Below are 17,191 nucleotides of genomic sequence, written 5' to 3'. Positions count from 1 at the left end.
CCTCACGGGATGGACAAGAAGCAATGAGCTGGCAGCCCTGCTGACCCCAAGCGCTGCTGGGATCCCCGTGAGAGTGCCACCAAAAAATGAGACATTCATGCTTCTGCCAGTTGAGAGAGGTTCCCTTTCAGCTGAAATATCAGTCAGAAGGTTCATCTTCTCACCAAAAGCAGTAGACTTTAATAAACCTTCTCAGCCCAACACAAAGGGGTGGCTCAGTCCCACGGGATGCAGACTCTAGGTTAAGAATCTAAGCACTGATATCAATCTTTTTCAGAGTTTAAAAGGAAGCAACCCTGCTCAGAAGATCAATGACTTAATTTTCAGGATTTGAAATGAATATCTTGTACAGATATTGTAGCATTATTCAGAATGGAAAAACAGGGGCAAAAAAATCCATGCTCATTGATGGGCAACACTTGCGTAAAATGTGATGCAAACATGTTAGAAACAACTGCCCTGACAATAAAAAAAAAAAGACAAGCTTAGTGCCCTGTGGAGAATGCACAAACTATGCCTATCACTGAAAAGGAAGGAAAATAACCTGCTCAGTCGGATCTCAGACACCACAGATCTGATAGTATGTTTGTATGAACATAAAGAAAGCTATAAAAGAATACATATGACCCTGTGATTACCATACATTATTTCTGAGATTTCGTCACAGAATGATGTGGTGTGCAGAAGAAAACTGTTAATATATCCATTATTTTTCTTGAGTTGTTTCACTAGATATGATGAGGCAGGATTATTTTGCAATAGAAAAATTTACCAAATGTTGAGGAAATTACATGTATAGAAACTACTGTTTCAACAGATGGTAATAAGAACCTTGACGTAAAAAAAGAATGAGAGGAAAAAAAAAAAAAAAATTCCTGCCAAACAAACATAAGAGAATCAGCACAACTTGGAAAAATCAAGAAGCATCCAAACCAGAAACACAGTTTGTTCTCGCAGCCGCAGCTGGGCTATTGTTCCCGTAGATTCCTCAATGAGGAAGGCTTTGAAGTTGACCTCCGAATCCCATCTCATATCATCTGTCCTTACTTTAGACATATCTTATACCTGCTTGGTTAATTGTAAAGGGAAACTAGGGCTTTCTTTTCCCCAAAATAGGAATTTTGTCATTCTTACTTGATCTTTGAAGTGTCTTTTCAAAATGTTAATTAAAAAAAGAATGTTCCTATGGATATTTACATGGTATGGGGACATAACAGATGACTATTACAGTCAAGATCATCTCTCTCATTTTGTTTTGTTTTGGCCACACTGGGTGGCATGCAGGATCTTAGTTTCCTGACGAGGAATCGAACCCAGGCCCCTTGAGATGAGAGTATGGAGTATTAACCACTGGACCACCAGGGATGTCCTCATCTGTCTTGAATAAGACAAAAAAATAGACCAAAAGATGGGCCTAGTACTCAAGCCATCTCCTAGCTGCGTCTGCTGAGTTCACCTCCTAATACATCCAACTCTCCACCAAACCAAGGAAGGAAGCCACATATATGAGTGGATATTCTTGGCAGGTGTTCAGGAATGGCCTTCCAGTTCCCTCAAACCACCATCACTGCCATGTACTCCTGACCTCCTTGCTTTTACTCAGCCCCAGTTTCCAGATACTGGCTAGGCTACTTACACTGGCTTTGAAAGGCACGTCTGCCCTTCCAAGTTGGCACGTGTTCTGATGATCTTGCCAGCGTCGTGGGAAGCAACACTGCGGCAGCTTTTCCCTTCCCTTCTCTTCTCATCTATTCTACTAGTTTCTGATTCAGCTCACCTGTTAGCTACCACAGTATGTTCATTAGCTAGGTATACAACCTATCTCCAGCCAACAGTCCAGGGTCCACAAGTTTCAGGGGGAAAAGGTGGAGTAGGGTACATCAATTGATATAAGTATTGAATAAAAAGAGGTTCTTTAGTAAGACTTACTTCTGGTACACAAAATGCCTTTTGCCATAAAGCATTGCAGAGGTGAATGCAACATTCAGCATCTCTGGTTTTGAAAATCACTTCCTTCAGCAACAGAGACACACAGAATGATGTGGATTAACGCGTATTAAAATCCTTCGGACATCCACTCAGCCTGCACCAGGCACTCTGCCGGATCCCGTGGGGCATTCATAGATGAAGACCCTGTGGTCCTAGTCCTCAGGGGCTTCACAGAATAACCCTGATACAATTCTGATCCTGATGAGCAAAGGTACATTTGGAAGCCAGAAATAAATTTACAACCAAGCAAGAAAACAAAGACAAAACCCAATCCAACTCTACCTTGGAAACAAATAGAAAAAACAAACAACAACAGCAACAAAAAACAGAAAGCAATAATGAAAATGATAAGAGGGAACCAAGAGGAAAGAGAACAAAAAGAAGCAGAAGTTTAGGAGTTAAAGGCCGGGAGCCAGGAAGGCAAATCCATAGCAGAGAAGTTGAGGAGGGGAAAGGGCTGAGAGGGAAAGTAACGTGCAAGGGCACTGGAAGCTGTGATGCAGAAAGAAAAGGGGTAGTTTCCCAGGGAGGAGGATCTGGGAGAGGTAGGGAAACGGAGAGAATGCAGTGTAAACATGAGGTCACTGCAAGCAGACATCCTAAAGGGAGTAAGGATGGAGAAATCAGTGCAAGGAACTTGGCAGAAGAGACAGACCATGAATAATAATGACAGTACCAGCCAATCTTTCTTGGATCTCTACTGATCTAAACCTCAATGACCATGTTGAAGTCTAGACACTCTTTCAAAAGGACCTACCCTGTAACCTACAAATGTCCTGATTGCCAGGACACTGAAACATCATTGCATTCATATCTTCAATTCAATGGCTCCGTGGATCCCTGGGCACACGACCGCCCTCAAACATCATGCATGTGGTCAGCACTTTGCATTGTATGATTCTCACGCCAATACAGTTTTGCTGGTTTTATCACTTACGCTGTTGGGTTACTCCTCTCAAAGCCATATCCCTTCTACACAGAACAACATAACTTCACTCATGGTTATATTTTTGAGCAGATAGAAATTTTTTATGTGAACGGTTTACATACAGAAATTCCAAAATACATGCAAAAATTTTATTTTGAAATCCTTCTAAAAAACACCCTTGTATCCAGTCCAAAGCATCAACAAGGCTTTTATCTGGGGCATCCGTGGGCATGAGTGATGAGTAAATCAGAACAAGAAAAGCAGGTGGCTGTATGTTACCAAGGGCATTAATATGTGCGGGCAGAACAAAGCACGAAGCTGTCCTCAGAAGCACTGATTTTTCCCTTTTTCACAAGACACCAAAAATCTCAGCTACATGACTCCTCCAAGTCTAATTCTATTAATATAGTCATATTAAAGTGTTTTTCTCCCCCAAGGATGGTTCTTCAGTTTTCCTAAACTATCACTTCTTTGTCAAACAGCCCTTACCCTTTGCCTTTGGAAAGGCAAATAGTCAGATTCCAGAAATTTCCAAAAATAAATTAAAGCTTGGTAATTTCAGCCTTTTATTTTCTATTTCTTCTTCTGTTTTATCTTTCTTGGTGCCTCTCATAAATCACTTGTAAAATTAAAATCATGAAACTGACATTTTTTTTTTTTACCATACCATTGACAGCTTCATCAGTACAAGCTCTGAGGATCATTAGAATTTCCATGATATAACCAATAATTATGAAATAAATGGGGGGAAAATTAGAGTCAATCTATCAATGATATTTCTAAAAAATTCGATCACAAATAATGGAGAACAAAGAATTTATATCTATCTTGCCTAATATATTTTCAATATATCTTATTAGATCAGATGAAGATATCACATTTTTGAAAGAAAGTGAAAGTTATTAGTCATCCATATTTTGATGAGACTCATCCCTTTCTGCCATCCACTGGTAGCAAAAAAAATTTACTAGACCTGAAAAGAACAGTTATATATCTCCTTATTTGCCCCTCCAGATTTCTCAGTGATCATCTAGCCTCAGATAAAAGCAGAACCACTGTAGCAATTCTTAGTGCTTCTAGAAATATGTGTGTGTGTTATGTTTGTGAGAGAGAAATCCAAGCTTATTTGTTGAATCTGATGATGAAATTTGGTGAGATTCTGGCTAGATTGCCAGGGGAAAAAATGAATAATTCGGTGGAGAATCAAAACATTGGGTGATAATGAGAATATGTCCTTCAAGATTGTGGAGGGGAGGGAGTTTTCAGGTGTGAGCATGGCTCTCCAGCAGGGGGCTGGAGAGCCAGAGAAAACTCCCTCTTGGCTGAGGTGAGGGGAGAAGGCCATGCTCTGGATCCGTTTTATTGTTGTTGTTGTTGTTTTGTATTACTGAAAACAATAAAAATCAGAATAAAAGTGAAGGGAGTATCACATGTGGCTTAGGGCTAGAGAAGCAGTGTCTTCAGGATGCCCCTCAATTGTAGCGGTCATGGGGGGTCTGACTGGGGCACGCATCTCTGCAGGCATGTCCGCTTTCAGAGGCACAGAGATGCCATAGGGCTGACAGGGCCCTCTGGAAGCAAACTAAAAAGAAGTCATTCAGGGTGAATGACCATGGACTTGGGGAACAGGAGGAGGTGGCCGTTTTGATACATGTAAAAATCCCATGATCCTATTTAGAGACAGAAGAAAGATGATGATTATTTAGAAAGATTATGCCATAAAATAACTACTGTGCCAGGGACCTGCCTCCTGTTTGAACCCTAAGCTGGGAGCCTGTGGAAACACCTGTACCAGTCAAGCTCTCTTTCTTTCCAATCGATAAACAATTCCACCGACTATATAATAAGAAAACTCTGTGACCCAGCACCCAGATCTGGAACACTCGATTGCTGTCACTGCCAAGGGTCAATGCAATGTGTCTGCTTGTGACATATTTTAGCCAAAGAATGTTAATGACATTTTCCAATAGACTGTGTTGTTTAAACACATGTCCCGCCCCGGAAATTTGGGATTACTAAAATACAGAGATATCCTGAATGTCGAAAGGTCACAGTAGGCAGAGATACGGCCAGCTTTTCAGATCCTCTGAACACTTTAAGGACCCACAAAAGCACTGGCAAGATGAGAAAAATATCTTGCCTCTAAACAAAAAAGAAAACTGTGAAACCAGAATTAGCAAACAATTGTTTCTACAAAGCATAATACACTGTCAACTTTATTCATTGTTCTATTTAGTAGAGGCCAAAATACTCTTTCTTTGTACCTCAAGAAAATCTATCTGTAGATTAGATTTTTCTATTTTGTGAGAACACCTGCATATGCAACATGATAAGTGTACATAAATTCACAAGCACACATAATTTACTCATACCCAGAGAGTTTCAGCAGCAAAACTACAAAAACTCTTTCAATATTTTATTGCAAAAAATCTAATTTGATGTGGAATGTGAGTACGCTTTAATATGTTTAATATATCTGTTGAGAAGTGGGGGCTTCCTAATGTGTTCAGAGAATACGAAGAATTTAGAATGACCCTTCATCTCTCTCCTTCTTAGAGGATATCGCTAAACTTGGAAAAAGAATTCTTCCCTGATCATGGATAAACAACAAGGTCCTACTGTATAGCACAGGGAACTATATTTAATATCCTGTGATAAACCATAATGAGAAATACTGTGAAAAAGAATATTTATGTATAACTGAACCACTTTGCTATACAATTGAGAGTAACACAAACGTGTAATCAAATATACTTCAATAAAATTGTTTAAAAACATCAAAATTCTTCCCTGTTCACTGACCTCTTCCCTTGCACTTTTTCCTTATCTTTTTCTAACTTGTCAACAAAGTTAAACAGAGAAATTTTCCCTTTCTGGCCAGAAAGGGAAATGTTCCTATGGCTAACACAAGCCCAGTTGTTTCCTAACATGAATAATAGAGTTTAGATTCAATGGTTAACTTTTTGGAATAAATTGAGAAAAGAACATCAGAAATTTATTCTTCTCAGATTTCCCTGTAACCCAGATTACAACACAGCATCCTTATTTCTGAAGGCACAGTCTTGACTGGTGTGCCTGACAAGACACCCAGGGGCTCAAAGCCAAGACCAAGGCTAATCCAGGAGCTGTCATAACCCTTCAAGGGACTAGCACCAAGCTTAAAAAAGGAAAAGTATTTTTCTCTTCTCTCAGGAAGAAATTCAACATCATGGATATGTCATAGGTTTTCCTTGTATGATATCCTTGAAAATGGTCTCCAGTTTTCCTCTAATCTTTGTGCACACTGCTTCAAATACATCATCCACTCAAATTCATTTGGGACTATTTGCTTGGGAGGAAAGAAAAGAAATTAAAAAATAAAGAAGAAGAAAAAAGAAGTATATTTTCTTGAATTTCAAGTTATCTTATTTCTAAGTGATATTCAGGGTGCCACCATCCAATCTCTGTGAATAAGTTTTGAAAGGGGTAACTGAAGAGTATACAGACATCAGTAATAGCCTCAGATATGACTTGCCTACATAAAAAATGCTTTTAAAAAACCTTAAGTAGTTCCAGAAAACCAGATAGTTAGCATTCTGTCTTCCATTTTCCTTTTCACTAAATTGTCATCCATCAGAAATATGACTAAGATAAGTAGACAGCAGTCCCCAGATAAAAATAGGACGAATCCTTTCAAATCCTCATTAAATTCTGTATGTGATCCATACTCAGCTTGAAAAGTACCAGTTAAGGATGAGACAAGGAAAAGGTCCCCTGCATCTGGTAATACATGCCAATGTCTTAACCCTACAGCATAATGATGGGAAAGCACAATCAAGAACAAGTTAAAAGTTAGTTGCCCAAAACAATTACCACCAATATTTAGAATATCATAAGATTGAGTTTTCTTCTGTTTTACCTTACTTTCTGCACAACGGGGAAGAACATTATCAAAGTTGCCTTGACTGTGTATGTAATCTAGCTTAATTTTGGTATTTCTTAGTCATTCATAAGGGCTTCCCTGGTAGCTCAGCTGATAAAGAATCTGCCTGCAATGCAGGAGACCTGGGTTCAATTTCTGGGTCAGGAAGATCCCCTGGAGAAGGGATAGGCTACTCACTCCAGTATTCTTGCCTGGAGAATCCCCATGGACAGAGGAGGGTGGCGGGCTACAGTCTAGAGGGTTGAAGAGTCGGATACGACTGAGCAGCTAAGCATGGCACAGTCATTCATAAAAACAAAATTCAAGGTTCCATTTACTTTCATTAATTCAGCTCACAGGGACATGGGGAGGACTCAGAAGGGTACCCAGTGCGAAGAGGAAAAGAGAATGTTTTTGTTTATGTGTCCTGGAGAAGTTATGATTTTTCTCCTATGATACCATGCACTCTGATTACTAAATCATTTTCCCCTCATGCTTTAAAGCCTACTCTTCAGAAATTCAGGGACTGGCAAACTCTAGTCAAAATAGTGTTTCATCTATTGCTTGTTACTTCCACATGTACAGGAGCTCCTAGATTCATTCATGAAACTAGGGCTGTCAGGATCTTAATGAGATCAACGGATTTAGCCAAACATGCATAACCATTCAGCTCTTATGACACCTGGAGAGAGCAAGTCTTTGGACATGGCCTAATTTTATGCACTCAAGGAAGAAAACTTGAACCACAACAAAGCCAACAATGGTGATTAAATAGTGCCTGTAGCCTGGCCCCACCCCTGGGAACTGCTCTCCACCCACTCCTGGGTGACGGTGATGGGGGTGTTTCTCTGGGTTCTCCGGATTTAGATGTGGTGAAGGATGCAGATAATTATGTGTGCCAAGTCTCCAGAGTCGACGAAGCAGCAATTGATCTGCTCTGTAGAAAGCACCGAGGACCTGAACAAAAATCAGTGGCACAAATCCGAGGTCATCTGCTAAATACCCCTAACACATCCAGGCAGTCTCATCTATCTCCAAGCAAGAGTCACAGACACTAAGCCTAGAAGGGATCGCAGGGAACTTGTCCCAGACACCAACTCATTGACACACAAATCAGAGAATTCTCCCAAAGAAAAACAGGATGAATGTCTTAAAATTCATTCTCTGTTCTCTAGAGTTGGCTGTACACTAAAGGTTGATGTTCTGAACAGCAAAAGTGCTTTCAGTTACGATTCCAGGTTCTATGTATTTCCTGACCAATAAATCCACACAGAAAAAAACTGTTATGTGAACAAATTCTCTGCCAACACCACCTTTAAAAAGAAAAATTAAAAACCAAAAAGAATTCAACTTATCTCGGTCCACCCCTCTTTTTGACTTTTTCAAACTGCTTTTGAATGTTTGACATATGAAAATCAACAGCCAATTCTATGGGCTTTTTCAAGGCCCTGAAAATGATCACTTAGTAATCTTTAGTATTGGTAATCCTGTAGCTTGATAATCTCTAGAAGACTAGAGATTCAAGTTTCCATGAACAAACATTTTTTCAGAAACTTTGTAGTTAAAGCCTCTTTACTGTAACATATCTGCTAAAGAAATAGAGGCAAAAGCTGTGAATCCTTGTGTGACTATAATTTTTGACACCAGCAACAAAAGATTAATACTCATACCCTAACCTCATATTTTCAAACATCTTAGAAAAGAATCACACTGCCACCTATATTGCTCCTAGTTGAGGATCCCTTTGTCACTCTTTTGTTCAGGGATAAATGTCCTGCAGGTTTTCTTACAATAGTCCCATAGATTAAAAGTAGCAAAAAAAGAAAAGTATTTATTATTTCAAAACAGAAGGAACACTTCTTCACTTTTGCTTTTTGAATGTGTGCTTCACAGGAATAACTTTTATCTTTCCATTTGCATTGCCTCCAGATCCATTCAGTAACTATGCATTTTGGGATGAAATGACATTCCATATTTAAAGTTGGTATTTTATGTCAGTTTCCATTTTCAAAGAGCATATTTTTAATCACATCCAAAATAGTTCAGCATTTTTCCCACTGCTGCCAAAAATAGCAGCACGTACCCTCCATACACATATCATAACTCATATCCTCAACAACACACTTATCGCAACACACAAGTGCGTTTCTGCTCTCGTCTCCCCTCAGCCCCATCTGTACTCTTGCTGTGAACAGCTATAGCATAAAAATGTCTCTTTTCACATGCTTTTGATATTACACTATTTAATCACATACAGCTGTGGCTTATGAGACTGTTACAAAACACAATTTTAATGTAGTACTCGAAGCCAATTTTGGATAAACATCAACCATTTACTCTGAATAAGAAGTCCAACACTCCAAAGATTTTCTTTTAAAGGAAAAGCCTGGTTTTCTTAGAATCTGGCACAGGCATCATTGTGACCGAGCCCTCTCTCTGCCAAAGAGACTGATAATGTCAGAAAGGATTGTGTAAATCATATTAGTACAAAAACAAAGCTTTTCAGAATTCCTGGAGCCAGAGAGATCTGAAATGACGTGTATCCTCCCTTCTCTTTGGCCTCTTCCTCACACGGCCTCTACCTCCAACACTCAACTACATTTTATTACTTCATGGAAATATTTTTGAGTTGAAATTCTGTTTTTTCTTTTTTCCAAATTGAGAGAAAGTGAAAGGAAAATGTGTTGGAAAGATACTGTTCAAAGCAACATACATGGTGTTTCTCTTAAGCTTGGGATTATTTCGGAAAACAAAAAAAACATGAACTTTCTTACCTTTCTACTCCTTTTAGTAGGCACTAGACATAGTGTTGTGAAAATGATGACTACATTAGAGAAAAGAACTTCAACAGTAACAAAGATTTGTAAGAGTAAAAGGAAAAAAAAACTGAAAAGGGAGGGTAGCTTCTTATTATGTTTCTCTCATTTAAAACCAATTACAATAATACACATTCTTTTTAAACCAATTACAATAGTATACATTCTAACATGAGACACGATGGATCATCGTTCCACACTATCGTATCACCCTCCTACAGGGAAAGAAATTTTTGGAGTTATTTCTAAAAATTCTTTTGCTGGAAGATTTTCAGAAAACCAGTTTTGTACATTTCAGCCTCTCAAAGGAAAACAGTACTTGGGAGTTTTCAAGCCTGAAATGTACAAAGCTGGTTGGTAACTGGCAAGTTACCAAGTCCAACTATCAGTGCAAATCTGGGACAGGAAGTATGAAGGAAATTCTAAACTCCTTCCCTCCCTCTGCAAGATTTTCTGTGTTTTCATGTGCAAGGAATGTGTGAAGAAGGGTTGTTTTGTTTTGTTTTTGCAGGATCTGTACATTCACATCTGTAAGAGTATCTCGGCCCCACAGGAGCCTCCCTCTCTCTCTGCCGACCCGCTGAGCCTTGTGCTTTCAAGCATCTGCTCTTTTCATGGCACAACTGGGCTCCAGCTAGACGTTCAGAGCTGGGCAGCTGTCCAGCTGCAGATGGCTGGAAATTCAGCTTAAAGTCAGTGTGCTGGTGGAGAACTGCTCCTCCACCTGACCCCAACTTCACACCAGGCTCTGAGCAGAATCTGAGACCCACCAGTTAGGGAACCCTTGTCAGGGTACTGCAGTCTGAAGCCCTTTCTTCAAGGTCTTCTCGGGAAGCAGATGGCCAAAGGCAGCGGGCAGACTGATGAGAAACTGCACTAAACTGGGAGAAATGTAGTGATTTGGTATAAGTGTGGGAAAGGAAGAAAAGACAAACTTTCTGTTTGTGCCTGTGTGAATTTTAAAGTTTCACAATGACTAAAGTCTTCCAAATATCACATATGAGAGAAATATCTATTTCTCAACTACAAAATATCAATTGACCAGGTTGTGACCATGTTTTAACTCTTTTTAGTTTGCCCCATTCAACTTGTTCTTCCAAGAAACACCCTCCCACAAAGTACCTCAAATTCAGACTGAAATTCACCCTGGATCATAAGACCAACAGGTTGGCTATTGGAAATACGGTGTAACAAAATCCTTGAGAAATATTACAAGACAACTTAATCACACATCATTACATATCATTCAGCTAAGAAATAATTTTCTGGTCTCTTTTCTCTAAAACTTAATTATTCTGGGTGGTCTTCCAACGGCAAATTTGGTTTCCTGAAACTTTTTTTTAGAAATCCAGTTACGTCTCTTATTTAAATATAGTGACATGTCACCAAGATTTCTTCATTACTTCTAAACAAAAGTAATGTTCTTTTTAGAAATTGCTTCTTTGGGTAGCAAAAAAAATGGTCAAAAAGAAAATTGACAAGTGACAACTTTAAGTGTAGGTCTGGGAGAGTAAGCTACAAGTCAGCCACAGGTTTTCCTTTTGTTTGATTGACTCATGTTTTTCTAATATAACATTTTAGGCATCTGGAAATTTATTCAAAGAAAGAAAAGCATAAATACCTTCATGCTTTCTTTTTTTCTAAGCAACAAAGTGAAGAGATTGACTCTAATGTGAAGGGTAAGAAGTGGAACAGAATAGGCAGGGAAGTATCACAAGTTTTTTCTACAACTTTAAGTGCATTTTAGGAAGTGGAAGACAAATGCATTTATTTCAAAATCCATTTTCATTTTCTTTCATCATAAGAGAATAGTAGCTGCATCTGACATACATATTCAGGTAGAAAACGAAGGCTCAGTATTTTGGCATTTTCTAAATGAATACAATAATAAACATTTTAGTTCTGTAAAATCCCATGAAGATTTTCCACCCAAAACTAATGTCAGCAAAAGGCTTTTGTGCCTGAGTTAAAAGCACCTGCATTTAGAGAATAGTTTAAGGCATGGTGTCGCCACAATATGATTTGGTTGTCAACCATAGAATTCTAATTTTATCAAGCATAAATGTTCTTTATGTATCAGCGTGATTTTAAATAGCAATGATTTTAAAATTGGATTCTACCTACAAGCTAAGGCAGGAAGGACAGTGGATTTTATGGAATTCCACCTACGTTTACCAAATAAATCTAAGATGCATGAAATTACTTCAAAATTACTATAGATTATATTTTGGGACATAAGCGAAAAAGGAGCAAAAAGTGCTACTAAGATAACCCAATTATTTTCACACTATACTGGAGCATGATGAGACTTTATTATACTGTGTTCACACTGTTGGAAAGTTCCTATATTTTAAAATATTGTACACTGACCATTCCTTCCCCTCCCTGAGTGCCCACATTCCCATAGAGGGCATATTTTCATATCTTCAGCTTCCAGGAATGTCATTAATGCCTGTCATTTCAGAGCCAGGGTAATAATACTCGACGACTTCACAGCTCTGTCAGAATGTTACAATGTAATGATCAATATGAACCACGATGATAGCCAGAGTAACTGATCTTATACACTCTACCACCCTGACCTGATTACCCAAATATCAGCTGAGGTCGCCTAATGGATCTAACTTCTCTAAAAATGTTCTAGAAGTTGATGGCTTTGACTCGCTTGAAAGTAACAAGATCCAGATGCTCCCTGTCTACACAGCACTAAACTGCAGAAGATCCCAAATCAGATTTTTTTTTTAACTCCCTCTCTAATTTTTGGATCTCTTTTCCTCAATACCCCACGTTTCCTTTTTACGCCAAACACACATGCACACACATACATACACACATACTTCCCACCAGTGTAGCTATGTATCTTTAATATAAGGTGCCCGACATTATTTCTTGCTAGTAATAGGTTAAAAGAAATCCTAAGTCAAAAAGCCATCATTCCATTTATTCCATTCATTTTGATGCAAAGTTTCTTTTCTGAATAGACTTCATGGTAGAAAATAAGAACCAAAAAAGAAAGCATGAATTTTGAAACATTTGGAAAAATTTAGCCAAATGACTAAAAGGGATGGAATGTTGGATATTTTTCATGCAACCCTTGAGTGTGTTTTTGTTTCTTTGGGGGATGAGAAATGACTATAAATTTCCCGTTTGTAACTTGTCCTTGCTTTACCATTTCCTTAAGGAATCCCCCAAAGGGTTAAAACTCCAGCCGATGGAGCAGGAGGGCTGGTCTATTTATTTCAGCAGCAGCCCAAACTAAAGGCTCACAAAGGCAAAAAGCAGTGTGAGTCGACCTTGCAGGGGCAGGGCAAATTATAGAGCGACTAAGGAAGGAAGGGAAAAAAAGAACAATCTTTAATATAATACTGAAAGTCTGCTGCCTGCTTTGGTTTACAAATCGGCATTGTTTGGTGAGAGAGAGTAAATGAGAGTTAACCACGGCATGATTACCAAACCCTATCCAGGGCACCCAGACCCGGTGACAGCTCATATCACTCAGGCACGCCTTGTTCACTCCCTGCGTGTTTATTTATTATAAAGAGCCCAGTAGAGTAGGGCTAATACAATGCAAAATAATATCATGCATAAAGAAATACACTCCATGCATTCAAGGGGGAACAAGCAACATCCCCACCCCTCCCCCCAAATCAAGTCGAATGTAATTGACAAATTGGAGCAGTGATTTCACACCTGAGAGTCTACCATGTCTGAACTGCAGGATAAAGTTCACGGTTGGCACGACCCACTGCTCAGTGACCTGGGCTTACCACTGGCCCCCTCATGATCGCTTGAGCACACACGGAAAGCCTAAACCATTTAACCAATTCATGTCTAATTATCATCACTCTATTTCATCCCCTTTCAAGCCCCAGGCCTTCTGATGGTAGCCAACACAGAAACACCAAGCTTCTAAAAGTAAAGAACATCTACGGTGAAGCTCCTAAATTTACTCTCTGGCATTCTGACCATCTTCAATATAAAATAAAATATTTGAGGCCATAGGAAAATAAAAAATGCGCCCACACAAACTCGTCTGAGACTTGAGTTCGCTGCTGTATACCTTCCCACGCCTGTCTTTCATTCTACACTTAGCGATTAAAAGTTTGAGTCCCCCCCGCCAACCCCGGCATGTCCTATCCAGTAGGAAGAACCCTTTCAGAGCCACAAACAAAGAACAGCTCACCAGAAAAGGCCCTGAAACTGCATTGTCGTGCCCGATCATCACTGTTATGATCTGCTTTTAACAACCCTGCCCGTCTGCCGAGGGCTCGGCGGGCATCAGGAACATGGAGATGGCCAAACAACAACAAAGGAACTCGAGTGCAACTATTATCTCTCCTTAAAGAGGAAGCCCCAGTTCTGGGCTTGCTTTCTTCTCATCTCCTTCTCTGTTTCATTAACTCCATTGCTACGTTACTAATTTCAAAGAAGCAGGAAGAGCTGGTGGGGATAAGGGGAGGGGGCGGTTAATCGTAATTCACACGCCTGTCTGCTTCCCACCCCAAGTGCAGAAGGACACCCCACTGCTGCCAGGCTGTGGGGCACGCCATACCTTGGTTTGGAGGTAATGAGGGTAGTAGTAAGTGTACTGGGGGTACATTTGTGGCTGATCCAGGCGTTTGCCCATGTAGCTGGAATCGCTATCTCCGAGGCAGGGAACTGGATGACAGGCTCTGTGCCCCAGGACGAGCTTCCCCTGGAACCACTATTCCTGACAGTCCCGATGACTGATGAGGCTTCCGAGAGTCTTCCAGCACTCGCTAGTTCCAACACAGCAAGAATTTTAAAAAGAAACACACCAAAAAGAGAAAGAGGCGGGGATCCGTAGGAAAAAAACCCCACACAGTCTCCCCAGATCACGCCTGGGGTCCACTTGGGAGGAGGCAGTTTGTTCTCTACCCGGCTGTCCGTAGTGATGTCAATTGCCAGCGTTTGTAAAGGAAGGAAAAAAAAAAAATCAAAGTCCTTTTAGCAGAACTCGGAAATCTTGCAGATCAGCTTCCTGTCTCCTGGGTGTCTCTTTCCCCACCTTAAAGAAAAAGGAAAAAAAAAAAAAATAGAAAGAAAGAGAAAGAAGAAAAAAAAAGGGAGGGGGAGAAAAAGAAAGAAAAAGAAAAGGAAAAAGGAAAAAAAAAAAAAAAAAAACCTTGCACAGCTCAGTTGCTGCTGTGTCCCTCCCAGAGTGACATGGTGTTCGGGGCTTGTCCTGGCCTTTCATTCACGTCCCCTCCTTCCAGCCAGTGGGTGGGACCCGGAGAGCCCCTCCAGGGAGCAGCGTACGCAGTCCAGAAGGCTGCAGTCTTTCCTCCAAGAAAAAAAAAAAAGGCTGCTTCAACCCCTGCTGCCAGCAAAGTTGCGATTCCCTCTGCTGGCTATCTCGAATAGCAAAGCGGTTTTTGTAGCAAAGCTGCTGCCGCTGCCGCTGAACCCAGGGAACTCAGATGTGGGCGGTGGATGATTCCTTATCCTTCCCTCCATCCACCCCACACAAGAGCTGCCTTCTCCGCTCTGCCTGCCAAGTTTCAAGGTAAGCCACACTGCGAAACAAAACAGGGCAGACCCTGGGAGGGACCAGCGGACGCAGGGAGGAAGGGAGAGAAAGGGGAAAAAAATCCAGGCAGACGGACTGAGCTCGCTGGTGAGCATGGAAAAAAGTGCGTCCCGGATGCTTTCAAAACCTGTGAACACACCAAAGCCAAATGAATCCAAGACCTGCTTTAGAAACTAACCTTTTACTTAGGTTATGGAGGACGGTAAGTACTGGAGAAATGTTGGAGTCTACTCCAGGACTGCTCTTAACAAGCCAGGCGTCGTCAGATCACCACGGCCAACTTATCATAGCAGATACAGTCCTTCTGATCCATACATCCATTTTGTAAAAATCAAAAGAGGTGTCTGTCCCCTTTGGTTTATGGTCGTCTTAATAAATAAAAGCACTGTTTCTCTTCCTGTGTATCTCTTTATGATCCATGGGTCCTTTGCTCACTTTCCTGATAACATCACACACACACATATACACACAGAGAAAAAAGAACAAAAATCATCGCCACTTGGCAGAGTGTTTCTCCACCGATAGCAAGTAGTATTCTGACATGTCTATCAGCTGCTACATTATAATACAAATTGTTTCAGAGGAAATATATTTCCTTAAAGGGTCCCTTTTCAAGGCAGGCAAGGCTAAAATTAGACATGCCAGCTGTGTTTTGCTGAGGGCTCACGCATGCCCAGAGCGTGGGCAGACAGACCAACGCTGAACTCCTCTCGACTTTGTCAAGCTCGCTCTCTTCTCCCCAGCCCAGAGTCGCCTTTTCAGATAAAAGATTCCTGGTACCAATCCAGCTTCCTAGACAAGATCAGAGGATGTGGTCCCACACACAATCCGGTGTCCATCCACTCGCAAGTCCTACCTCCCTGTGGGCAGTGAGCTTCCTGCAGGGGTCTGGTTTCTGAGAGCCGTGTGAGTCCACACAGGGTCTTTGGAGACAAAATCAAAATCAGGATGGTGTATACAGAAGTTTACGTTTTACTTTGGACAAGAACGACCATAGGAAGGAAGGAAGGAAGGAAGGGGAGAGGGTAGGGGGTGGGGGAAAGCCCTGAAGCCCTGTCATTGAGAAAATTAAATCTCTGCCACTGTTTATATGATCTTCTGGGCCTCACTTGTCTCATCTAGAAAATGGAACTTCTTCCAACTCACCTGGCTGCAGACAGTCAACAGAAGCAAATACTAAAGAGAAATTCCATTGATTTCAAAATTCTTTGCAGCATCTCACTGCTCAGACAATGGAGTCCTGACTTCTGGTATAGTTTTCAAGTCACTTGAAAACCCAACGTCTTCTCCAGATGCAAACAGGAGACCCTGCCTCCGTTCGATGCCTGAGTGACACTGTCTGGCTTTCAGGACTGGGCTGGGCCCTCAGGGCCTTTGATCATCCCCTCTGCCAGGGCCTCTCCTGAGATGGACCTCCACCAGACCCTCTGACCCACACTTTAGTCGCAGTACAGGTAACACCCACCCAGTAGCTTTCTGTGAACCCTGGCTTCTCCATTGCACCTGGTATTTGCCCTAATTTAATGTTTATCCAATGTTGCTGCCTATGAACTGCTGTGCCTTTTTTTTTTTTTTTTCCTGTGATGCTCTAAAAGCATCAGGGAAAGCAAGAAAGGAGAGGGGTCTCATCGTTTTTATTTACCTTCATCTTTTAAAAACTGGCATGGCATCTGGCACCAAAGGGAGGCCCCATGTTTGAAGAATGAGTGTGTGCATTCTAGTCGCGTTCAGTCATGTCCTACTCTTTCTGACCCTATGGACTATAGCCCACCAGGCTCCTCTGTGGGATTTCCCAGGCAAGAATACTAGAGTGGGTTGCCATTTCCTACTCCAGGGGATCTTCCCAACCCAGGGATTGAACTCAGGTCTCTAAGGCCTCCTCCATTGCCAGGCAGAGTCTTTACCACTAGCACCACCAATAAGACATCTTAAACATGAGGAACAGCACTAAGCCAAATCGTATCCATCTTTAAATACATTTCTGGGTTCAGGGGATGCACTGCTAC

At 40.9% G+C, this 17,191-nt stretch overlaps 1 protein-coding gene across 9 annotated transcripts in view; it reads right to left on the bottom strand.

Moving 5' to 3' along the window:
- RBMS3 (RNA binding motif single stranded interacting protein 3) overlaps positions 1-14,823 on the bottom strand; it is an 802,311-nt gene extending 787,488 nt beyond the window's left edge. For all 9 annotated transcript variants that reach the window (XM_010817553.4, XM_010817555.4, XM_010817556.4 and 6 more), the window contains exon 1: positions 14,187-14,823. In XM_010817553.4, the coding sequence (XP_010815855.1) occupies positions 14,187-14,261 (75 nt within the window). In that variant the 5' untranslated portion in view covers positions 14,262-14,823. The remainder of the gene's footprint in view (positions 1-14,186) is intronic.
- Between the last annotated feature and the right edge of the window lie 2,368 nt (positions 14,824-17,191).

Source organism: Bos taurus, chromosome 22 (genome assembly GCF_002263795.3).
Source record: "Bos taurus isolate L1 Dominette 01449 registration number 42190680 breed Hereford chromosome 22, ARS-UCD2.0, whole genome shotgun sequence".
Classification (NCBI taxonomy): domain Eukaryota; kingdom Metazoa; phylum Chordata; class Mammalia; order Artiodactyla; family Bovidae; genus Bos; species Bos taurus.
Note: the sequence above shows the minus strand (reverse complement) of the source record. Positions and strands in the feature narration are given on the sequence as shown.